Source organism: Taudactylus pleione, unplaced genomic scaffold (genome assembly GCF_031769625.1).
Source record: "Taudactylus pleione unplaced genomic scaffold, aTauple2 ptg000102l, whole genome shotgun sequence".
In the NCBI taxonomy this organism is placed as follows: Eukaryota; Metazoa; Chordata; class Amphibia; order Anura; family Myobatrachidae; genus Taudactylus; species Taudactylus pleione.
The window spans coordinates 5,004,224-5,022,627 of NW_028284504.1; the positions used below are offsets into that span (position 1 = coordinate 5,004,224).

Genomic DNA, 18,404 nt, shown 5'->3' on the forward strand with positions numbered 1-18,404 from the left:
CCCAGACACAACTAAAGCTACTATAAATGTCATCCTGAAGCCCGATAATGATCCCCTTTTAATGTCTAATTACCGTCCCATTTCACTACTCAATACTTATCTAAAACTTTTCCCTAAAGTAATCGCAAGTAGGCTGAATCCTCTCCTTCCCTCACTAATCCACCTTGACCAGGTGGGCTTTGTTCCGTCCAGACAAGCACTGGACTACACTAGACGCATAATCTATCTACAACAAACAATTATTGTCCCACAAGATGGCGCTGGATATACATGAAAAGGTGTCTTAATCGATGTATAAAAAAAAGGAAAGAGAAAGATACTTAATCCTTTTCAAAGAAGCAAATTCTCTCTGACCATCATCCCTTTTTAAAGTATCAGAAATTCCTGACTATCTCTGTATGGTACATAAAAAAAATAAAATACAAAAAAAGAATACAAAAAAAGATTCCATTAATTGTTCATAATAATGAACAACATTTTTATCAGATGAAAATTCTATGTTTAGAAAGTGGTGATCTTTCAAATTTGGTGTATGCATTGATAGCGTATCGGAACTCGCATATAACTGAGTGAGAATGTTCTCATCTTCCCAATCTGTTTCGGAACTCTCTATATATGGTACTCTAGCTGGTTACAAAGTTAACCACACCATAGCCGAAGCTTACTCTTCATTTACCTAGCAGTATGAGGTTGTTGTGGCAGTCAAACTTTAATTTTATTTGGAAAAGAGATTCCCTTAAATATCCTGGAGTATTCATTACTAAATCCTAACTCCCCTCCCCTCATCAGATCAATCCAACAAGATCTGCAACAGTGGCAAACATATTTTCTCTCATGGGTGGGCCGCATCAATGCTGTAAAAATGAACATTCTCCCCAAATTGCTATACCTCTTCCAAACACTTCCTGTTCCTTCTCACACTCTCAATACCCTTCAAACCACACTGTAAATTTATTTGGAATTTCCGAAAAATCTGGATCCATAGAGAGATACTCTCCAAGCGTTCTTGGGACGGGGGTTTGGGGTTGCCCATTCTGCACCGCTGATATAACGTGACCTGGCTGAGTCAGATGACCACATGGCATTCACCTCTTCATGTCAAGAGGTGGGTCGATTTAGAAAGTGATCTGGTAGATGTACATTCAGTCTCTTATCTACTCTGGTTACCCCGAAAACATAGACCTAGATCTGTTTTATCTATTTCCCACTATAGCACTGACACTTAGTTTTTTTTTTTTATTGAGTGATCCCAATTACTAAATTTTTCTTCACACCTTTCCCCGCTACCCCCCTATTTGGAATAACCCTGCATTCCCCCCAGGTCTATCTCATATAATAGCCTGTCCCTGGGTATCAGCAGGCGTCACAAGATTTCACCATGGAGTTGATGCATTTTTCCTCTAGGTCCTTTGCCGACATTCAAGACAAGCATAGAATCCCCAACAAGCACCATTATCAATATCTACAAATCTGCCAATTTGCCACCTCAACCTCCCCTGCCCGACCCCCCCCCCCCCCCCCTCTCAATCCCACTTCCATAGAGAAATTATGCATCTACAGTCCTAATGACAAGGGGGCTATCTCGCACCTCTATCACTCCATATTGGCATTGGAGTCTCCCCAACTTGACACACACCAGCAGGCTTAGGAATAGGATCTTTGCCTCTCCCTTGGGGAAGAAGCGTGGGATGCCATACGTCTAACTATCTCAAAATGCTCTATCAGCGTGGCCATCCGCGAGAACTCCTATACGGTGTATACCAGATTGTACCTAATACCAGAACGCCTTCATCAGATCTATCCCAGCTCCTTTAGTTCCTGCTGGAGAGGTTGCGGTCAAGTGGGAACGTTTTTTCCATACCTGGTGGACCTGCCCTCTAATTGTCCCATTTTGGAACATGGTCCGTACTCTACTATCCCAAATTACTACCATCCCGATTTCTCCCACCCCATCTAATCTTCTACTTTGTGCTCCGATTGATTCCATCTCCAATACTTCCAATAAACTAGCTCTTCATATCTCCTGCGCAGCCAAATACTAAATTGCCCGCAACTGGAAAGTACCATGCACTCCTAGCCGTCAGGAGCTTCTGAATAGAATTTGGTTCATAGCAAAAATGGAATATATCACCATTCTACAGAACAATAATGTCCGGAAGTTCCATGCCATATGGAGTCAATGGTATACCTATAAAAACTCGCCTCTCCCATGCCTTGGTTAGCTCCACCCTGACTCTCTCTCCTCTGCAACTAATATATAAATACAGTGCATCCGGAAAGCAAAACTGCCCAAAGATAGCGGCGCCAAGCTTGCGGCATCATATTCAAAATGATTTGAGGCTGTAAATGCTGCCAAAGGTGCATCAACAAAGTATTGAGCAAAGGTTGTGAATACTTAAAGTATGTGCATGTGATTTCTTAGTTTGTTTTTGTTTTGTTTTGTTTTTTTAAATTAAATTTGCAGATATCTCAAAACAACTTTTTACACCTTGACATTATGGGGTATTATGTGTAGAATTTTGAGGACAAAAACGAATTTATAAGGCTGTAACATAACAAAATGTGGAAAAAGTGAAGTGTTGTGAATACTTTCCAGATGAGATAGATAGATATATATAATATTTTTTTTTCTTCTCTCTCTAGGATCGCACTTCATCTTCTAGCTGATCTATATTATTTTTGTCAGACAAGTGTTTGTGATTGCTTGTTTTTGATATGTCATATACTATTATTTTAAACTATGACAATCTCTTAATTCACTGTATTGCTAACTGTTTAATAATAAACTAATGAAAAAAAAAGTTACATATGATCCTGTACAGTAAAAAGTGTAATACTGAATTTACCATTATGGTTGTTACTTTATAGTCGTTACTTACAGCGGCTTCTCTGTCAGACACCTGCTTGGAAGTAGAGAATAGGTTGGATAGTTAGTTATAGTATGAAAGAAGAGTTGATATAATACATTAATGATGATTTCAAACCAAACCTTTTCTCTTTCAGGGATCGTTGCTGTTTTCCAGTTCCACAAAAAGAAAGCTATTCCAGATATGTACAGCCTGCACAGCTGGCTAGGCATTACCACGTTCACACTCTACATTCTGCAGGTGAGGCACTGGTGCTATTCCTGATCAGGTCCGCTCACAACCTGCTGTCATTTATGCTTTCCTACACTCCCCAAGGTGTTTCATGGATTCTTGTATAGTGTATTTGTCATTCACAATGTAAGCAGCACATCTAATGAAATGTACAGGGGAGGTCTAGCCTGATGGAGAGGTATAGTTTCATTGTAGATGTATGGAAGGTGTTAAGCATCCGGTATAACACACAGTATTTCACTCATGAGAAATGCTGTATTAAACTAGATAGGATCCAATATTGAAATGTAGGAATCAGTCCTGTACACATGTAGTACTGAGGTAAGACTAATTGACCTATAATGGTAAGGGAATGGTTGAGTCTTTAAATAAGGGTTGGTTAATAGTGCAATTCTTTTAACCTCTGTAACAAAGTTTCTGTTTCAGGACCATTTCCTATAACTCAGTATTTTATATTGAATATGTAAGGAAGATTAGTGTGGCTGAGATTGCAAAAAAAATAATAAAAGGGTCTCCATCCTACAAGAATTTTTGTTTTTCGGCTAGTTTGCAGGGGACTGTAACATGACCTTAATCTGAGCCCAAGAGGTCCAAAGCTGCTCACTGGCCATGTGATGAGGAAGGAGGAGGTGACTGTGTTCCCTGTATGACTGTTCCCAGCCTCGCTGCTGACGGTGCCATATGTCATGACTGTGATTGCTATGGTAATCGCATGATACTTAGCAAACTGTAAATCATTGGGAAGCAATCGGGAAGCCGACTGCCTAAATACCGGCAGCCGGCTTCCCGACTGTCATATCCCGGCAAGGGTGAAATGCCGGGCGTCTAGATATAGATGCCCGCATTTCCCCGACGCCGGGAGACCAGCGCCCGGCATCCCGATCGTAGTGACGGCTGTCCCCCCCCAGGGACAGCCGTGGGGGGAGGGGGGGGGGAGAGGTTTAGGGCTCCCGGGGGGGGACTTAGGGTTAGGCACCCCCCCCAGGAGGGTTAGGCTAGGGGGAGGGAGGGTTAGGGTTAGGCACCCCCCCGGGGGACTTAGGTTTAGGTAGCGGGGAAGGGGGTGGATAGGGTTAGGCACTTAGAGGGGAGATTAGCGTTAGGCACTTGGGGGGGGGGGGGGAGTTAGGATTAGGCACCCCTAAGGAGGGTTAGGGAGGTTAGGTTAGTAGATACTCGCCTATCCACGATCTGGATTTCCAGCGCTGTCGGGCTTCCACTGCTCGGAACTCTGCTGATGTCGGCCTGCGGCCGGCGGTATTTCATACCCATTCCAAATCATTAGTAGCAGTTTGAATTAAAACCATAAGGAAAGTGAACAACTCCATGGCCCATATGTAATCAGCGGTAATGGGCCACTGTGCAAATCATCATTTATTATTATTATTACAGTGCTCCACTGTACGGGTAGGAAGGAAAAATCTGCTATATTATTGCTTGCAGTTACCATTGATGATGATGTATTTTAATTGTTTACATTTAAATCCGTGGATATTAATATTGGCAGACAAACTGGACGAATGTCCTAAATAAAACCAGTCCTCAAGGTTACTAACTTGTAATGCTGTATTTAAGCCGATTTTGTTCGTGTGTACAGGCCCATTGCTCTGTTCTCTCCTGTGCACAGCTCCTTATTGCTTGGCAACATGCTGGCTGTCAGTGACACGTTGGTAGGAGCGTTGGTTACCTCTTTCAGTTCTATGTGACACTATGCTTAATTTTTTGTGTGTGTTTGTTTTTTTTTTATTGCTATAAATAAAATAGAATTTGGCTGTGAGGCTTTGGACATGGCTGCCAGGTGGTGAACTTACAAAAGATGAAAAGAGGGTAAAAGTGGGAGAGCGCATAGATAAACACAGGAACATATGTCTCAGTGCAGTGTTGCTTGTTTCTAATACTATTGTCCAGGTGATGTTTCTGGCTCATTAGTCATTTGCCTCTGCGTTTACCTTTCCATTGCTCACTCTCACATGAACATCTCTTTAACCCCCAACTGTTTGCTTTCTATTGCAGTGGATATGCGGCTTTATTATGTTCTTTGTGCCTGGCATAGCATATACATACAGGAGTAAATTCAAGCCACTACATGTGTTCCTGGGCTTAGGTCTGCTGGTGAGCACCATTGCCACGTGCCTGCTCGGCCTTACAGAAAAACTTCTCTTTGCAATCCCGTGAGTACATGTGGTGTGTGTGCTGTGAAATCCATGGTTTCTTAAGGGAATGTTGTGTGGTTTGTTTTTTTTGTAGTACTGAGCAAATTAAATGACTCTGACCCAGCCATAACAGAATGGAAACACTATGCCAGGTGTGGACTCCGCTGATACAATCCTACAGTATTGAATTACAGAAAGTTTACATAAACATTCTTTATTTCCCTGTTCCAGTTTGGGGGACACTGATGTGTAGCTTGGAGTATAAAATACTCGTGCTGGAGTAGTCAGTTAGGTGAAAACTATTGCATCACTGAAGATCATCCCCTCTGTATCACCTGCTCCATGGTACAAAGGGTTGAAGTGCTGCTGGAGTAGGGTGCTTTCCTTAGTGCTGCTTACTGTAGCAACACATGTATTTTTGTTTTTCTTTCACTTTACATTTATTTTGGATCAGCAGCGACACTTAACACTGTAACCTCTCCATGGTCGCCTGCCATTGCGCTTACCGGAAGGGTTACCTGGCAACTGCTAACAGCGATGCAGCGCTATGGAGTACTGAAGCACAGTCTCCTCCATATAGGGAGAGAGCAGGCTACCAAGGTCAGCCCCGGTTACAAAGTCATGCACTACAGCACAGGTTCTCAAACTCTGTCCTCAGGACCCCAAACAGTGCATGTTTTCCAGGTCTCCTCACAGAATCACAAGTGAAATAATTATCTTCACCTGTGGATCTTTTAAAATTAGGCAGTGAGTAATGAATACACCTGTGCACCTGCTGGGTGACCTGGAATACATGACCTGTGTGGGGTCCTGAGGACCGAGTTTGAGAACCACTGCACTACAGGACCTCTGGTGATCAGGGGAGAGGCTCCTACTTATGTAGCCAGGAATTGGGCAGAGACCTGTCCCATAGGATAGTGGTATGTCTGAACTGGGCAAATAGGGGAGCTGCGTATCCTCAGTAATTTTCACCTCCCTCCTTTGGTGGGGTTTACTTTGAGGGGCACCCTGCCAAATACGTTGCACAGCTTCTGTTTGATACTGAGGAACCTCTTCCCTATAGGCCGGTACACCCTAGGCTATGTCATGTACCGCGGCATCAGCAAGTGCATACACACTTGCCGATTCTGGGAGTGAAAGCGGGGGCCATGCTGCATTCAGCGGGAGTGCGCATTGTCAGCAACTAAACGATCCGCTGGATCAGATGACATATCGTGTAGTGTGTACCAGGCCTATTTGTTTTTCAAAGATCTGAGGGGATTTTTTTTTTTTTAAAAAGGTCATACAGAAAAAAATTAAATAAATCTGAGTATATATGTCTGTCAGGAATCGGGCTTACCCTCGGGGTCGTGCTGCTCTGTTTTGGCGGGGAGCCTGGCCTGGGGGTTCCCAGAGTGTGCTGTCGGCTAGTTCCCAGAGTGGTGGTGGTCCCAGAGCTTCGGACACTGGGCATGGCCATGGCTGTTCCTGCTCAGCCAGGTGCGTTGCTTGCGGGTTCTCAGTGTGGTGGTGGTCTAAGCGAGTTCTGCACTCTGGCGGCGTTCCTGCCGGCGACGCCATGTTAGTCCCGATCAGCTGACCACTAAGTCTCCAATGATAGCAAGGCTGATGTCCACCTCCCCGCATCAGCCAATCCCTTCAACCAAGTAGTTGTTTCCCATGCAGACATGTCCTTCCTCATCTAGCTTCAATATGCCATGTAGCGTGATATGCCTGGCGTGAGTAGGCCGCCATGTCCTGTGCAACTCTGCTAGCGTCGGGCATCTTCTTTTGCCGTTTAAGTCGCAATGCAGACTTTGCTGATTAATTTGATATCGACACTTGTACATCTCTGTGCGACTGAGTCTGTAACTGGAACTTGGTGTGGAAAAAAGCTGCGGTTGTTTTACCTTACATACTAATTCTTCCCGTTTGTTTGATGTCAATTTAAATGGTTGCTCATTACACTCCGCTCCGAACTTAGGGACTGGTGTGCCAGGCGGCTCTCATGGTTCGGTAGAATCAGTGTAATTAAAATGAATGTCCTCCCTAGGGTTTTATTTTTATTCCAAACTTTGCCTATTCATATCCCCAAGTATTGGTTTCAGGAGTTACATAATCTCTTCAGACTTGGTATGGGGAAACAAGAGACCTCTGTTTCAGCACGCAATCCTCTTTAGACGCAGACACATGGAGGGACTCCAACTACCACACTTTTCAGTTTACTATGACGCTGTTGTGTTGAGTAGGATAATGGAGTGGTCACGGACAACTGACGCCAAGCAGTGGGTTCACTTTGAGAATCATTCCCTTCCTATACATATTGCGTAGTACCCTTGGAGGTCCAAAGTTCCAGTTGTCTCCCATTCCACTATCAGCCCCACTCTGGCATGTTGGAAGAGACATGCGTGTCCTCCGTATTCTCCCCACTTGACCCCTTTTTTTTTTTTTTTTTTAAAGTAACCCTGACTTTCCCCCAGTGTTGTCAGCACTGCGTGTGCCATTTGGAGGAGTCGGGGAGTGCATTCAGTTGGCCAGCTGGTGTTTTTTATATAGTGGTTGAATATTTTTTATTTACGATTACTGTTAAGATGTGGATCTATTTCTATGTCTAGTATTTTGTGTGTGGTGTTTATTTCACAATTTGCCATTACATCTCTAATTTGGTAATGTATTGTAAACAAAAATAAACTAAAACATACAGTACCAGTCAAAAGTTTGGACACACCTTCTCATTCAATGGTTTTTGTTTATTTAAATTATTTTTCACATAGTAGAATAATATTGAAGACCTCAAAACTATGAAAGAACACATATGGAACTATGTTGTATACAAAAAAAGTGTTAAATCAAAATATGTTTTATATTTTAGATTCCCCAAAGTAGCCCCCTTTTTGCTTGGATGACAGCTTTGCACACTCTTGGCATTCTCTCAATCAGCTTCATGAGGTAGTCTCCTGGAATGGTTTTGAAGTAACAGATGTGCCTTGTCAAGAGTAAACCTGTGGAATTACTTGCCTTCTTAATGTGTTTGAGACCATCAGTTGTGTTGTGCACAGGTAGGGTTAGTTCACAGTGGACACCACTATTTGACTACGGTTGCAATCCATATTATGGCACCAACCACTGAACTTAGTAAAGAGAAATGACAGTCCATCATTACTTTAAGACATGAAGGTCAGTCGATACAGAAAATTTCAAGGATTTTTAATCTGTCGTCAAGTGCAGTTGCAAAAACCATCAAACGCTATGATGAAACTGGCTCTCATGAGGACAGCCCCAGGAAAGGGAGACCAAGAGTTACCTCTGCTGCAGAGGATAAGTTCATGAGAGTTACCAGCCTCAGAAACCGCTACTTAACAGCACCTCAGGTTAGAGACCACACAGTCTTCAGAGTTCAAGTAGCAGACAAATCTCAACATCAACTGTTCAGAGGAGACTGCGTGAATCAGGCCTTCATGGTCGTATTGCTTCGAAGAAGCCACTACTACGGAGGAACAACAATGAGAAGAGAATTTTTGGGCCAAGAAACACAAGGAATGGATATTAAACCAGTGGAAATCTGTACTTTGGTCTGATGAGTCCAAATTTGAGATTTTTGGTTCCAACCACCGTGTCTTTGTGAGACGCAGAGAAGGTGAGCGGATGGTTTCTGCATGTGTGGTTCCCACTGTGAAGCATGGAGGAGGAGGTGTGATGGTGTGGGGGTGCTTTGCTGGTGACACTGTTGGTAATTTATTCAAGACACACATAACCAGCATGGCTACCACAGCATTCTGCAGCGCCATGCCATCCCATTTGGTTTGCGCTTACTGGGACCATCATTTGTTTTTCCAACAAGACAATGACCCCAAACACACCTCCAGGCTATGTAAGGGCTACTTGACCAAGAAAGAAAGTGATGGAGTGCTGCGGTTGAGCTGGTTTGGGATGAGTTGGACCACAGAGTGAAGGAAAAGCAGCCAACAAGTGCTCAGCACCTCTGGGAACTCCTTCAAGACTGTTGGAAAACCGTTCCAGGAGACTACCTCATGAAGCTGATTGAGAGAATGCCAAGAGTGTGCAAAGCAGTTATCAAAGCAAAAGGGGGCTACTTTGAGGAATCGAAAATATATTTAGCTTTAACACTTTTAGCAGGAATACAACATAATTCCATATGTGTTCTTACATAGTTGTGATGTCTTCAGTATTAATCTACTATGTTGAAAATAATTGAAATAAACAAAAACCATTGAAGGAGAAGGGGTGTCCAAACTTTTGACTGGTACTGTATATTGCAAATAAAACTAAAAAAAAGCTGCGGCTGCTGCATTGTAGCACTTCGTATGCTTTGAGAGACTCGCACAGATATAAAAGTGTCACATATCAAATTAATCAGCACAGGTGCGTCCTAGTCGCAATGTGTTTGCGACTTAGATGCATTTTCTGCAAAAAAAAAGTTGCTATCAAATTCTCACGGGATTAGGCTCACCGAGAGGGGCTGTTTGGCACGACTGCAGCGAGTTAAGACACTTCTGTAGCTTCATGCGATGTTACAGTATTAATGTGCATACTGCCAAAGACACTTCTGTAGCTTCGTGCGATGTTACAGTATTAATGTGCATACTGCCAAAGACACTTCTGTAGCCTCGTGCGATGTTACAGTATTAATGTGCATACTGCCAAAGACACTTCTGTAGCCTCGTGCGATGTTACAGTATTAATGTGCATACTGCCAAAGACACTTCTGTAGCCTCGTGCGATGTTACAGTATTAATGTGCATACTGCCAAAGACACTTCTGCAGCTTCGTGCGATGTTACAGTATTAATGTGCATACTGCCAAAGACACTTCTGTAGCTTCGTGCGATGTTACAGTATTAATGTGCATACTGCCAAAGACACTTCTGTAGCCTCGTGCGATGTTACAGTATTAATGTGCATACTGCCAAAGACACTTCTGTAGCTTCGTGCGATGTTACAGTATTAATGTGCATACTGCCAAAGACACTTCTGTAGCTTCGTGCGATGTTACAGTATTAATGTGCATACTGCCAAAGACACTTCTGTAGCTTCGTGCGATGTTACAGTATTAATGTGCATACTGCCAAAGACACTTCTGTAGCTTCGTGCGATGTTATAGTATTAATGTGCATACTGCCAAAGACACTAGATTTTGCTAGAAAAATTTTAGCACAGCTGTGCTTACATTTCCCCTCTTTAGGGGCAATTTTGGAACATCCCCAAAGAAGTAAGGGTCCCCATAATGCAAGAAAGAGGAATGCCTTCTATTTTTCCCCATTTTCATTTGTAGGACAGTACTTGCTCATCCTTTTATGATCCGAGTTGTTGAAAGTTTGGAAGCTGTGTATAGCTTTAAACGAAGTGCCTACTACGCATGTGCAGTATACTGTAAATTAAATATTAAGCAAATCAATATTCTCCTGAAAATGACTAACCTGCTCTATGAGCCACCTTGCTAAGTAATCGGTGATGTGAGTCTCTCCTCCATGCACCTGTCACAAATGTAATGAAGAAGAGCAAGTTCTAGAATCCCCCCCCCCCCCCCACACATCTCTGCACGATTTTGCCTCAGAGTCTTGCATCATTATACGTAGCCCTATGGCGCTGCTAACAAAAGTCTGCAAATCCATAAGTACAGCATATAGCCAAGCTTACTCATGGACATGACTTACGTCGCACCTAATTGAACTGATCCCAGGCGAGCAGAAACGTTACTGATGACAGAAAATAGATATTTTTTCTTTAAAGCTGCACTGCGACCTATATTTGTGTCTTTTTTTAGTTTTAATTTTTTTTTTTAAAAAGGGGCACAGGGGGCTTATCCATGCAGCTGTTCATCCCAGTGTCCCTCCATTTCTTTCAAAGCCCTGTATAAGGTTTGTTCTGTATTGAAGGGTTTCCTAGGTGATATTTTACATATAACTGAAAGATAGTTTTGGAGAAAAGAGGTCCTACTAATCTGCTTACCGAAAGGAAACCCTTTTTATCCTTTTACACACTTTCATCATTTCTGAAGTATCTTCTTTCCTCTTGCTCCTGAATGTTTTCAATGTGTGGTGTCATAAATTAAAACAAAAAATGGATGCCGCTACAAATTTAGTTATAGTGACAAGAAATGTACACCATTTCTTTGTAGCCTACAACATTGAGTATGTTCTTGATTTAATGGACCACTATCAACTTTATTTTCCACCCAGATTCTAAACTACATACAGATGTGTCCACATACATCTAGCCTCCTTGCTTGTTAATAGCCCTTCTAATAGCGCCATGTTGTGGTGTGACTCAGCAGCACCAAGCATTTTTTGTGACTTTTTTTACTTTCAAATGCGTCTTATTCACACAGGCAAATAGTTGGCACAAGCCACTTCTACACGCTACGTTACAGTGTCAGTAACACGACCGTAGCGGTTCCCATGTAGATGCAGACGTACAGAGAACATAGGCATGCTGCATATCATTTTAATCTGCTTGTGCTAGCTATTTCCATCACTGTGTGAATAAGTCACACGAAAGACGCTCAGCGCTACCAAGGTACTCTGAGCTCCTGTGTTGTGTGGCGCGACTTGTAGTGCATGGAGGATAGATGTATGTGGACACATCTGTGGCCCCAACCCCACCTTCCCACATTTAATGAAAGACCTAGTTCTTCCACCATAGAAGGGACTCCTGTTAGCATAATGTCATGCATGCTACAAAGCGCTAGTGTGGTGACTGTCATATAAATCCACGTCTTTCCATCTCCGTTACTGTCTATATAGAGCTTCAGGATGCTAATATGAGAGGAACTTGGACTCTACATAGATTGTGAAGGGAAGAGATGCTGAGATTTGCTACTATATTTTATTTAGCCATCTAATATCGAAATTTTGAACCCTGTGTGACATTATCCTAATTCTGACAGTAGCAAATGAATGCAGCATACTATGACTGACCTGAAATGCAAACAGTAAGTCTAAGTCCAGACCTGTCCTCTGCATGAAGAAGGGTGATCTTTCTATAGATGTTGGGTGCCAGATGTTTTAATGGATGATACAGAGCATTAAAAAAAAAAATCCATCTCTCTCTTATACTCCCCAGTGAGATAGGCATATATGTATGATTAATTCGTCTGATACATATATATTATCTTTTTGATGGTGATTATGGACACATCAGATTTTTTGGAGCTCAGAATTATTACTTGCTAATACCACACATACTGTTTTGTTTTAGTTTTTTTCAATAGATAACTTGCTCTGCTAATCTAGTATTTTGGATGAATATTGTCAATGCGATGTCTTTATTTGCTGTGGCATCATAGCCTGTCAAATGATCATGACCAATCACAACATGGCCGGCACTACATTAACCCGGCTCACACCTGCTAGTATTTGACAGCTTCCTTGACAAAGCCTGCTCCCGGCGAAACGCTCGTCAGCTAGGGGGGGCCCCTTTGTGCACTGTGGGCTTCCACACCACTTACCTGTGGGGAGAATTAGGAAACTGGTACTATCCTTCTTGTTACTTCTCTGCTGTCTCATTAGTGACCGGATACCCTGCGCTGCCTAGTGCAACAGGGGCTGCATGATATCTCCTTTACTAACAGCAGAAGCAGATTACACTGTTCCTATGTGTGCCTAGAGACAGTGAAACTCATTCAACGTCCTCTACACTGTAAGATGTTGGACAGCAGAATCTGTCCTGTAAGTGCACATACTCTTATTTTCCAGCCTATCTAGATTTCATTGGTACCTATATTCTCCCTGGTAAAATAGAGGGATGCTTCTAATTACCAATATCTATATAATTAATTGCTGCTAGCATCTGACAGTAAATCTACTCGCCATCAGACAGACCAATTATCTGACGTTGCCATAATTGTTCTCTGTCTGATGGTGAGTTGTATCTCAGTTTATGGCCAGCACCACTCATTGTTAAAACTATAACTGTATTGTGTACACTGCATTTCCCCACTGTAACTTTCTCTGTTGTGGTGTGCCATAGAGATACATTGATATAAAATTAATAATATTATTAACTCTCTATATAGGGGTATTCAATATGGAGCAAAAACTCAGTTTCTGCGAGGTTTACGCTCGGATGATGTCATTTTCGACAATTTTACTTTTACACCGTATTCAATTTTAAATCTTTTCGCCGGTGCGAAAAGTATATTGCATTCGAGTCTGCGGAAAAGTATCACCAAGGAATGGGTGGCGAAAAAAAGTGCAGAATTGGGGTTTTGGGGTGCAACATTTCGGAAACCACCCTGCAACCTTCAGACAGTCCCCCAAGGGTAAACTGTGTCAAAAAAAAAAAAAAAATACCAGAGGACCCCAAAAAAAGCACTTTCATTTTGGGGGCGAAAAAAATAATGGGGGGGGGCTACAAAGTTAAAAACTAGCGAGCTACAATCTAGGGGGGTCCCCAAGTATGTCCCAGGTGTTTTTTTTTCATTGCAGGTGTTTGCGGCAGGTCAATTTTTCACGTTTTTTAAAACTTCACTTTAGCAACTTTTAAAGATGCTCACCCCCATTTTCAAGTACCCCAAATTTGCTGGGACTACTTATTTTCTGCAAAAAAAACTTCTAAATACTATTCTTCACCACCTTCCCAAATCTCCAAAATAGCAGCTATTGAGCCCATTTAAAGACCCCAAAAACCTTCAGCAGGGCTAATCGGGGGTAGCCAGAGTGATTCCCCCATGTCAGAGCATCTTTTTGGGGGTGTTAAGGTGATTTCCCCAAAAATCAGTGAAGTTTTCGCCGATTTCATATTGAATACGGGTATAAGCGGGGGCATGCGCGCGATACTTTTTCACTGGCAAAAGCTCCGATGTGCGGCTAAAACTTCGACACGTTTAGACGCAGAAGTTTTCGTTTCATATTGAATACCCCTGTAGGTCTTAAAATGGCTGAGAATAAAACTAGCTGCACACAGGGGCGCTGAGAGCTGAGCCGAGGAAGGGTTTGTGGCCATGCCCCCTTAAGATAAAAACAAATTTTAAAAAATGAATTTTGCAGCGCTGGTGGTGCTGAGCCCCTCAGCCCGGTGCAAAACCAGAGAGAGGGGCGCAATCGGGGTGATCACTCCCCTCCCTGTGAGCATTCTCCCACTACAGCCCAGCACACAGCAGCATGTGCTGGGAGGGGCGACGCTGGGCTCCTCTAGCAAGCCTGTGCAATTAGTACCTGCTCCCCCTCTCTGTGCCCATGGCTGCAGGACTTGAAAATGCTGTAGCCCTGTATCTCACCCTTATAAATCCAGACACTATGCCATTTTGGCTGCTCGATTTTACCAAACATTGTACCATGTATGGGCAGGAAAATAATTGCCATACCTGACCAAAATCTGTCCTTTTTTTTTTTATCAGTCATTATAATATGAGTAAAAGGTGTGTCCAAGAGGATACCACTGATATTACCTACATAGGGTTAGCATTTCACCAAGGAGTGCATGCAGGGAGCGGCAGTAATTGCATACATGAACAGCTGGGTAAGCGTAAGTTAACAATGTAGCCTATTTGTGAGCAGTTTAGCCATACTGTAGACAACCTACCAGCACAGACCAGACAGGCTGGTCCTGTTAGATATCATTTGACCACATAAATCAATTGTTGGTATAACCACATTTTGGGCAGTAATCTTCCAGCTTGGTTGGTATGTACAGTATAACATAATTGCCCCTTACACTGCATGAGAGATTCCAGTCCTAATAGCTCAATTGCTGGTCCCAGTATCACTCTGCACCTTATCATTGGAAGCTGCTTAGATTTGAATCAGCTTTATTTTCTTTTTTTACAGAGATGAATACTCCAAGCTACCAGGAGAGGGCATTCTTTGCAATACTTTAGGATTGCTACTTGTTGCATTTGGGCTGGTGATCAGTTATATTCTTACTCGAGATGAATGGAGGCGACCACCATTACCAGAGGAACAGGCTCTATCCATTGATTTTAAAACTCTGACGGAGGGTGGGAGCCCAACTGAGCCCTGACACCTTCTATCATTAGTCTGCAGTGCTTGTAATTGTAACTTGTGGTACATCCTGTGTTTTGGAGGCACTGTCCATGTACAGCCAGGTTAGAAGTATAATTTCTGCATTCCTGATGTGAAAATTGGGAAGGCGCACCAATGAGGCTTTTTTCCTTCACGTTCAGTCCAATCAGACTGTGTCACTCTTTATGACTGCTGATTATTTGATGAATGCAACAACTTTCCTCAGGTCAGTTTTTGCTGGTGATCACAGTAACTGGTGGTTTCCATGTAAAATAATGCCAAATCTGCATTACAGATGTTTCTGTAGTTCCTCCTAGATTACCTATAGAAAAATTCACACTTCTTTTGAGTGACCAAACAAAACTATCTGGAAGGCTGTTTTGAGAATATTTGAGTTCCAATAAGGAGCCAAAGCTCTTGTCACTCCAGCATGGCTTAGCTAAAACATAGGCCAATCACACCCAATATTTATTGTCACATGGGACCATCATTTTGGTCCATCACAATCATAGAAAAAAAAAAAATACATTTGAAAACTGATAACTTTAGTGCAGTCTGAGCTTTACCTCAAATGTGCGTAACTTTCCCGCTTTCATTTGTGCCAAATATGTATGCTGAATTTTTGTGATAATAAAGTATAATTGGTAACTGTATATTTTACTACTTGCTTAAAACTGCCAATATGAGTGATAATTGCATCAGATCTTTATGGACCACTGAGCCTAAACCATAAGGTGCCTGGCATTTTCTACTATTAACATTCATAGATAATGTGACTAAAAAAAAAAAAAAAAAAAAGTACTCACCTCATGCTCATTTGTAATATTGCACAATCTCCAATAAAATGTCAAAAGCACCAAGAACAAAGCTAAATGAACTGAGCTTTTCCAGGAAGGCATGGGGTAGATGTGTAAGGAGCACGGACAAGGTCTACATTTATAAACAAGCCCCACTAAAGAGGATATAAAGGAAAGAACAACGTTCTCCTAAAACAAGAAACACTCAATGAAAGAAATGCAAAGTCCCTTTCTTCAAAAACTGGCATCCCTGGCTGCCAACACATGAAACCTGTGAACAGGTGGTTGAAGTACAGAGCTCCTCTGCCAAAGCACATTGTTGTGTTATGTCATCCAACTGGCTACACAGCCTCAGAGAAATCCTGATTAATGGCAAAGGACTGTTTTGAAGCGGTTTAACCCAGTTTCTGAGCATCATAGATGCCTAGAGATCATCCATCTTACAGAAATCACTGGCCCTTGGAAAAAAAAAATAAAAAAAAAATTCACAAAGCCTTAACCACATCCAAGGAACGAAGTGAGTCCTTTTTATCAGTAAACCTATGATGGTCCAAAGCTGGAATCACACTATTCCAGTGGTTCTCAAAATTAGCCATCAGGACCCCACACAGGTCACCAGCAGGTGCACAGGTGTATTCCCTATTCACTGACCCATTTTAAAAGAATCACAGGTGGAGCTAATTATTCACTTGTGATTCTGTGAGGAGATCTGGAAAACATGCACTGTTTGGGGTCCGCAGGACAGTGTTTGAGAACTTGAGCACGATTCTGATGTATAATCACCATAAGAAAAAAAACAAACAACCTTTTCCAGTTAAAGTGACCACTGAATCCAAAGGCTCAAAGGGAGGATGCTGTAAGTCATTCAACATCAGATTAGGAGTCCACCGAACTATTGGAGGCACAAATGTGGAATGTACATGGAGTGCACTCTGTATTATTGGAAGTTCGGATGTCTTTACAGTTGAATCGGTAAATAAGTCAAAATTGCTAATACCTGAACCTTCAGGAAAGTGTCAACCCCCATACTGTGAAGACCTTCCTGTAAGAATAGTATGAACCTGGACAACTTAAGACAATAAGAAACCAATTTTAAGTATATAGAAATTTCATCTGATACTGGTTTCTTGGCCTTAAGCAGTCTGAATTACTTTCCCAGACAAGCTCTTCGCTATAAAGGATCATGGCTTCAACAACCTTTCTGTTAAAGGCAGCTCCTGTAAATGCTGGTGAAGAAAAGTACCGTGCATTTCAGCTTCTAAGTTGTTTACACCTGAAATAAACACTGCCATGATGGCCAGAATGTTTTGCAGGTCTCTCATGGCCAGAGGCATTGTCAAACTGGATGTTTACATCTTGGTAAGGCTAATCGCTTCTGTGTAAAAGCAGAACAGTGCCATGCTAAACTCCTGGCCATTGAACCCTGGAGACTTCCATACTTATGATCAAAGAGCCTAAACCATGATTGCTCCCCAACCTCAATGGCTGGTGTCTGGTCACTAGCTTTTAATCTAAAATGTGTCGCCCTTGACAAAGGTGCATACACATGTAAAGATTTTCTGTCCAACCATCCAACTAGTTGATTGGTCTTCATGGCTCCCGGGGGGCCTACCCTCCATCTTCTTACTGGGGAGGGGGCTGCTTGGAGATGTAGTTCTCCCAGTACCCATTACTGGGGGGCATACTCAGAATGGGAGGGGAGTGGGGGTGACATACACACCGGGGGTCAAACACACTCGTACACACTTACAAACACACTGACATACTCACCGCTGCTGCAGGAGACTGGGTCCAGACACTGGATGCAGAAGACAGCACTTCGGAAGGTGAGTATTACTGACTAATTAAGCTAATTGGAAACTTCCAATTGCTTAATTTAGTCATTAGAAGGGGAGCTGCCAGGGTTCCAGAGCATTTCCCGACCTTTTTTCTTAATATTGTGCATTTTAGAAAAAATTGGTCGTGCTCTGTAGGTGCACAAAAAAAACCTCCCGGCGCTCAAAATAGGAAAAAACGTGCACCTAATTGAATAGCAAAAATCCTGCACCTGCTGGAAAAACCTTGCAGGTGCGGGATTTTTGACATTCTTGCTTCTAATAGAATATGCCCCAAAGACTTCACCAAACCTTGCAAAGAAAGGATCTGGTCACGTGGCAGAAATAAATTCTGTAGCTGGGGTCAAACAGAGACATATGCTTGGTAGAGTCAATTTTGACTACTCACAATTGATAATCCAACCATGGAATTTCAGTGTTTGCTCCAGACCAATGTGATTGACACAGTGCAAAGATGGGAAACTGGCCTTGATCAAAAGATTGCCCAGATAAGAAATGATAGTCCACTCCCTTGATGTTAATATACACCATGAACTAGCCATTCTGCTGTGATTGACAGA

The 18,404-nt window shown here is 42.4% G+C and overlaps 1 protein-coding gene across 2 annotated transcripts in view; it reads left to right on the plus strand.

Moving 5' to 3' along the window:
* CYB561 (cytochrome b561) overlaps positions 1 to 15,865 on the plus strand; it is a 32,351-nt gene extending 16,486 nt beyond the window's left edge. For both annotated transcript variants that reach the window (XM_088470695.1, XM_088470693.1), the window contains exons 4-6: positions 3,004 to 3,107; positions 5,112 to 5,269; positions 15,018 to 15,865. In XM_088470695.1, coding sequence (XP_088326821.1) covers positions 3,004 to 3,107; positions 5,112 to 5,269; positions 15,018 to 15,210 — 455 coding nt within the window. In that variant the 3' untranslated portion in view covers positions 15,211 to 15,865. The remainder of the gene's footprint in view (positions 1 to 3,003; positions 3,108 to 5,111; positions 5,270 to 15,017) is intronic.
* Positions 15,866 to 18,404: the final 2,539 nt, after the last annotated feature.